The 7482-nt window shown below is 46.7% G+C and overlaps 1 protein-coding gene across 1 annotated transcript in view; it reads right to left on the bottom strand.

Annotated features, from left to right (window-relative positions):
• The window catches only part of ESCO2 (establishment of sister chromatid cohesion N-acetyltransferase 2), a gene marked incomplete at its 3' end in the record, with an annotated part of 10137 nt that extends 2868 nt beyond the window's left edge, over positions 1–7269 (bottom strand). The window contains exons 1-5 of the mRNA XM_009085015.1: positions 7058–7269; positions 6430–6985; positions 5378–5468; positions 3274–3334; positions 813–933 (exon numbers count right to left, since the gene is read on the bottom strand). Of these exons, the coding sequence (XP_009083263.1) occupies positions 813–933; positions 3274–3334; positions 5378–5468; positions 6430–6985; positions 7058–7269 (1041 nt within the window). The remainder of the gene's footprint in view (positions 1–812; positions 934–3273; positions 3335–5377; positions 5469–6429; positions 6986–7057) is intronic.
• Between the last annotated feature and the right edge of the window lie 213 nt (positions 7270–7482).

Here is a 7482-nt window from a genome sequence, read left to right as displayed (position 1 = left end):
AAAAAAAAAAAAAAAAAAAACAGAAAGGAAAATTGTAGGTTTTTGGTCAATTCTCTAAAAAGAACTGATTTTTCCCCTGATAATAGAGAAAGGATTGGTGCACACACTCTGCTGCTTCCCTCCCTGTGGAATTCTCCCATCCATAGGGATCAGCATTCCATACACTCCCCAGTTTGCATCTGTGAGGTCTCAGGAGTGGCAGGAATCCTCCCAAGGTGCTAGGAAAGGGCAGAGCAGCAGACAGGAATCATCACATCAGCTCTGCTCCCTCGGGGAAAAAAGGGCTGGAAAACATCTGCTTGTCCCCAAGTGGGAACAAATGGTTTATTCAGGGATTATTCATGGCTGAGGGTGGATTTCCTGGAAGAGCAGAGATGGGATGGATATGTGAGACATGAGTCTCATCCTGCTCCAAGATCAGCACTCCAGGGTGAAGGGAAAAGCAGGAAGGCTGACATGGAGCTAGGGAAGAGGGAGCTGCTCCCAGCTGCTCCCATTTCCAGCTCTGAAGCTGTGCAAAACCAGAATCATCCAGCCAAATTCCCTCCTATAGCATCCACACAGGTTTGGCTGAGCTTCCTGATGTTTTTTAACACCATGTTCCATAAATCCCTGTTGGTTTCTCAACCATAATCAAGTGTGAATCCCAAGGAAACCATAACAATGGATTTCCCAGCTACTCCTAAGTTCCTCACTGCTTACAGCCACTGTAGTGGGACTGATTCCAGGTTTACACCCCAGAACAGCTACTTCAGGGTTATCCCCAGGGAATATTCTGTTTTCGCATCCCAAATCCCTCCCCAGATCCTTACAATGATCATCTGATCCCTGGAACTCTTCTGGAGCTCTTTGACCTTCTTGCTCTTCGGTGGTTTTCCAGGTGGGTTGTTCCCAAACGGAAGCTCCTCCAGCCCAACCTGAGGCCTGGAAATCCTGGAAAAGGGAGGAAAAGGAGTGACCAGAGGGAAAGGTTAACCAGAGCAGAGTGGAGGTTCTTATCACAGAGTATCCCAAATGGAACCAGGGAGAGCAAAGCTTCCCAGGAGCTGTGGAGGATCCAGGAAGAGCTGTAAGTGAATGAAAGATGAAATAACTCTGGATTAAGGACCTCTCCCACTTCCATAGCTTTCCCATTCCCAGGATATTAGAAATCCAGCAGCATATTGAACAGTCAAAGTGAAAAACAATGTCCTGGGAAGCATGAGCTGAGGTCCATGGAGCATGGAAAGTGCAGCTGAAGAAATAGTGGGAGGAGTCCCAGGCCATGGGATGGAATGGGATGAGCTCTGAGGACCCTTCCCACACCTGATCCACATGGCACACCTGGATAAAGCCATACAAGACAAGGATAAGGCTCCTGCCAGACAGACCAGGGAATGTGGCATCACCTGACATCACAGCTCCAGGTGTGGAGCCAGCCTGGGAGTGTCCAGCCTGGAGAAGGGAAGGATCCAAAGAGACCTGGGAGCCTATTCCAGTGCCTCAAGGGGCTCTGAGGGAGATCCAGAGGGATTCTGGACAAGGGTCAGGAGGGACAGGATACAGGGAATGGCTTCCCATTGCCAGGCTGGATGGGGCTTGAAGTAACCTGGTCTAGTGGAAGGTGTCCCGGTCCATAGCAGGGGTGGGATGGAATGAGCTTTAACGTCCCTTCCCACTCAAACCAGTCTGGGATCCTGTGATTCCATAGAGCTGGAGCTGGTATGGTGCCAGGCTGGGTTTCTCAGCAGACAATCCCTGTGGAATGAGCTCCAAGGGTTTCAAAGAGACAACTAAACCTGAGGGAGACCTCAGAGCCCCTTCCAGGGCCTCAAGGGGCTCCAAGAGAGCTGCAGAGGGACTTGGGACAAGGGCCTGGGGGGACAGGACACAGGGAATGGCTTCCCACTGCCAGAGGGCAGGGAGAGATGGGATATTGGGAAGGAATTGTTCCATGCAAAGTGGCACTTCTTAAGGAATCCTAACTGTTGGTGCAGTTGCCCTGTAAAGTCATGGAATTCATTTGGAGAAACACTAATATAATTAGGATACCAAGGAGAATTTCCAACGATTTCATGTAGGAAAATAAAAGCTTGTCCTCCGCAGCTTTCTCAAGAGATAACAGCAAATCCAAAACTGCTTTGCAGTCAGGATTTCCATGTTTTCCAGAGCTCCACTTACACCAAGGAAGGGATTTGGAAAAGCCACAGGAGGAGGCAAAGCAAATATTGCAACCAGATCCTTCTGTCAACACTAGCTGGGCAGAGGAGCACAGAGGCAGCAACTTGGGAATGTTTGTTTTGGCTCTTCTGGGAATAACTTGCAGTATTTGGGTTTTCTTAATGTTCACAATGAAACATTTATTTGGAATAGAATGGATCTGGGGGGAAAAACTGGAGAGAAAAAAGGGATAGGGGAAGGAATTCATCCCTGTGAGGGTGGTGAGGCATTGGCACAGGTTGCCCAGAGCAGCTGTGGCTGCCCCATCCCTGGGAGTGTTCCAGCCCAGGCTGGATGGGGCTTGGAGCAACCTGGGCTGGTGGGAGGGGTCCCTGCCCATGGCAGGGGGTGGGATGGATGAGCTTTAAGGTCCTTCCCACCCAAACTAGTCCGGGATCCTATGATTCCATGGAGCTGGGATGGCTCCAGGCTGGTTTGTTTCTCATCAGACAATCCCTGTGGAATGAGCTCCAATGGTTTAAAGCAAAACACTGAGCTCCAGGGAGACCTCAGAGCCCCTTCCACTGCCTCAAGGGGCTCCAAGAGAGATGCAGAGGGACTTGGGACAAGGGATGGAGGGACAGGACACAGAGAATGGCTTCCCACTGCCAGAGGGCAGGGATGGATGGGATATTGGGAAGGAATTCCTGGCTGTGAGGGTGGTGAGGCACTGGCACAGGTTGCCCAGAGCAGCTGTGGCTGCCCCATCCCTGGGAGTGTTCCAGGCCAGGCTGGATGGGGCTTGGAGCCACCTGGGCTGATGGGAGGTATTCCTGCCCATGGCACAGGGTGGGATGGGATGAGCTTTAAGCTCCTTCCCACCCAAACCATTCCATGATGGAAAACACAAGTGGCCCAAGGCAGTGCATGTTCCTGACCAAGAGGAAGTAGAAAAAGGCTGATAATTCCTGGTAAAAACCAGGACACTCTGGATATGGAAGGACAGAACACTGGTTAAATCAATGAACAGCCCTGTACAAGCCTCAACCTTGTGGTATTCTTGGGATGAATATATCCTGGGACCACAGGATATATCCTGGGATTGATGACTTGATCATTCCTGGAGACACTTACCTTTTCCTGGGGGCTGTGGGGGCACTGAAGATGGGGTAGACAACAGCTTTTGAGGGAGATGCTGGAAAAAACAAATGGAATTCCATGGTTTAGAGGCATTTCTAGTTGGAGAACACATGGAAATAGAAATTCCAAACCCAACAGGACTTCAAAAGGGCAAAAAAAACCAGCAGAATTAGTATTTTCTTGGGTATTAATGAAGAGTTTTAATCCAGAGGTTTCTTTGTTTCCCATTATTTTGGCCACAACAGGCTGAACCTGAAGCTTCCGCATCCTGCAAAAACTGGGAAGCAACAAGCTCAAGGTAAAAATTACAGCAGAAAATGCAAATTTTGGGATAATTTAGCCTAAAATTGGGAAGCAAAAGCAAATCATTGATAAATCAGGAATGTGTTTGTCTCCAAGTGCAAAACATTTGGGATTTAGGCTGCTTAATGCTGTCCTTTTGGACTAATTTCCCAAGTAAAGACTTCTTGGGAATTAGAGGAATTCAGGACAGCAGCAGAGAAGCTCTAAAACCTCCAAAAATATTCCCTGAAGGTGTTTTTCCAGGAAAGAGGAGCCACGAAAAACATATCTTGGTGCTATCAGGACTGGAAAAGCTCCTGAGTCAGGAAAATGCCAAGAAATAACAGGAAACTTCCAAATTCCCAAAAATTCAGAACTTTGGCAGGCAAAGATGCTGCCTGGGAAAGGCTCCAGGAAGGAAACATCAGGAAATCTTTGGGAATGTGATGGCAGGTGTAAAACACAGACAAAGGAGGATTGAATCCAGAGACAGAGATAGCAGGAAGCAAAGTTGTTGGAAGCACAGGCAATCCCATTCTTCAGGATAAGGAGAAGGGATAACATTCAATAACAATATTCCAAAAGGCAATAAATAAATACCCAAGTGAAGCAGAATTAAACAGACAGAAAAAAACCACAACAAAACAGCTCAGGAATGCTGCAAATTCTTTCAAGGAATGGATTAAGGATCAGATGTGCCAGGAAAAACATGGAATAAGAGGCAACTCAGGGCTTGGAAGTTCAAGGAATTCCAAAGCGAATAAAAAGCAGGAGAGCAGGACAGGAAGGTGAAGGACTGAAAGCTTGGGAAGGTCATGGCAGCAGGAAAACATCCTGGAATGGGAAAATTCCAAAGCATTTAATGCCTTTGTGTTTCATCCTCAACAGAAGAATCAGTGGCACAAAGGAGGGATAAAATTCCACAGCCACTGGGGCGGGAATAGGGAATGCTGCCTGGTTTTCACAGGGAGAAAACAGGGAATTAGGGATAAAATAAGCTTCCAAGTTCTGGAAACAGAAGGTAGTGCAGATTTGGAGGATTTTTCCTCAATAAAATAGTATTTAAACAGCATTTTCCCTTTTATTGTCAGCTGGAATTCCCATTGGGAAAAGGAAACAGTGTCTTCAAACAAATATAGGAGTTTGGAGATCTTCGTTAGTACATTGGAATGTTGGAAAGTTTCATTAAAACACATTAAAATGGTTAGAAAGAGACTGGAGTGGGATAAAGGGAAAACTAAGCAAATCAGGGGAAAATCAGGGATAGGGATCAACCCTCTGGGAAGTGTGAAACACTTGGGTTACTGTTTGCCCTGGAATTGTGGAGGAAACATAGGGAAATTGGGGGTGAAATCTAGGAATGATTCCCATCTTGGAAGGCTCAAAGCAGAGATTTGTTTGGGAATATCACACTGGGAAAGACACAGATTAAGTTAAATGCCTTAAAATCTGGATGGAAAGAAAAAGTGGAAGATCCAGAGAAATAGAACAGGGAGAAAGGAACAGGAAAAATGTAATAACTGGTTTCAAATACAGTAATTTCCCAACTCTTCCTGGGAATGTACAAAAAGCAGAATAAAACAGTTCACACAGTGCTCTATACTGGGAAAGATCCACGAGGGAGATGGAATTTCCATGATTTAATACTTCCTTGCACATTATCCAGGTTTTTAATCCCTAAATTGAAGGACAACATGGAACTCCAAGTTGATCCCACCAGGAAAAATTACGAAGACAAAGATTTCCAAAGTTTTTCCTGCCTTGTTTTCCTACAGCAACAAAAATCCTTGAGGAAAACAGGGATAATGCCACTCACTCTGCTTATGCCTTTTGGGAGGAGATTGGCTGGAAATGATGACACAACCATCTGAATCCCAGGCTGGAGAAGAGCTGATTCCAGCAGCATCCTAGAAAGGAAGACAAGTTCTTCAGGATAAAAAAACAACTTGGATTTGTGATGAGTTAACAGTTGGACTTGAGGATCTTAAAGATGTTTTCCAACCAATTCCCAGAGCAGCTGTGGCTGCTCCATCCCTGGGAGTGCTCCAGGCCAGGTTGGATGGGGTTTAGAGCAACCTATAGAAGGTGTTTCTGCCCATGGCATGGATTGGGATGAAATTCCCATTCCAAATATTACACTGTGTTTAAATGAAAAGACCCAATCCAACAATTTTCCATCCCAGGAGTTGCCACTGCTCAGGAATAAGAGCTAAAGTCACAGCACAGGGCTACAAAAAGTCTTGAATTCCAAGGAAAATCCCAAAACCAGGATATTTTTGGACTAATTTTCCTTGCTCTGGCTGATTCCTTCACTGGTTGAGGGACACAGAGCTGGGAAAAGCCGAAAGTGTCTCCAGGAGCAGCAAAAATTCTGAAAAAAAAAAATATCTCTTTTCCCTCATTTGGAGCATTTTGGAAGCAGTAATTTTGGGAAAGCACCTGGAATGTGGGTCAGGACCTTCCCAAAAACTCAGGGAGCTCAGACTTGGCTTTGTGATATTTATTAGGATAAAAAGGGGGAAAGCGCTTAAAAATCCCTTTTCCAGTTTTTTCTTTTACCACAGGAAAACCAACCCACAAGAAAACAATACAGGTGGTTTTCTTGAGAAAAATATACTGCTGAAAGCTTTGCTTTCACCTCTGACCCATGGAATGTCTCACTGAAGCCAAGGGCTAGTGACAGATATCAGCAACCCTGCTGACAGGAATTCATGATGTTTATCCCAGTTTTATGCCTTCCTAAGACAGGAATTGGGGAAAATACATGGATTTATCTATACAATGAGGCTGGTTTAATTCCAGCTGGTTTAAAATTCCAGCTGCTCCATTTCCAGCTGCAACACATGTTCCCCCAACCCCCTCACTCACCGTGTTCTCCACATCTCTGTCTCCCACTGCTCCAGGCTTGGAAGCACAGGAGACATTCCCACTTTCCCTTGGAGATCCTTTTCCTCCACGTGCCAGATCTCCTCGATTCCCACAGCCTGGAGAGTCTTCCCTGTCCTCCATTTCCTTTTCCCAAGGCACAGAAATCCTTCGTGATGACTCCTTCTCCTCTAGGATTTTGTTCCCATCTGCTGTATCCAGGTTTTTAGCTGGCCCTGCTTCCAGCTGCCGGTTCTCCAGAGGAGGTTTGGGAATACCCTGGAGAGCCTTGGTGTCTCCAGGTGGTTTTTTGGAGTGGGATTTCCTCCTGGGAACAAAGAAAGCTGCTCCCATCTGGAGTTTCAGGGCAGGTTTCACCTTCATGCTGAGCACTCGGAAGGGTGAATCCATCTTTTTCTGGATCAGGCAATTCCCATTCTCTTTCCCCACATTGGATTTTCCCACTGGGATCTCTCCCTTCCCCTTCTTCACCATTTTGGGGGCAGCTTGGCCACGTTTGGCGGTTGTTGTGCGCTTGGATGCCTTGGAAGTTGGATTCCTGCTCACATTCCCATTCGCCTTCTCCATCCTGCTGCCAGCTGGGACATTCCCATCCCTGCTCCTCTCCTGCAGAAGCTGCATCTCCTTCAGGTGCTTCCTCTCCACAGGATCCAGGTAGTGCTTTTCCTTGCTGTAAAAGGACACTACAGACACATGGGGGTGGGAAGATTCCCTTGGAGATTTCCTGGGAGCAGCCACAGGAACACGACCCGCCTGAAGGAAGGAAATATCCAACCTCCTGGACAGCACTGGTTTTCCTGGAAGAGCCTCATTTTCCTTCATCTCATCACTGGAGCTTGGAGAGCCTTTTGTTTGCGAAAGGATCCCATTATTCCTTGATTTTTTTGAGGGGGGGGAATGCCCCTCAGGAAAGGTGTTCATCCTTTTTTTCACTGGAGTCTGGAATGCTGAGGCAGAGCTGGAAAAATCAAGCAGGGAATAAAACAGTACATTTAATCCATTTATCCTTCTCCCAGCATCAGGGAATAACAGCCC

This window comes from Acanthisitta chloris, unplaced genomic scaffold (genome assembly GCF_000695815.1).
Source record: "Acanthisitta chloris isolate BGI_N310 unplaced genomic scaffold, ASM69581v1 scaffold29911, whole genome shotgun sequence".
Taxonomy (NCBI): domain Eukaryota; kingdom Metazoa; phylum Chordata; class Aves; order Passeriformes; family Acanthisittidae; genus Acanthisitta; species Acanthisitta chloris.
Note: the sequence above shows the minus strand (reverse complement) of the source record. Positions and strands in the feature narration are given on the sequence as shown.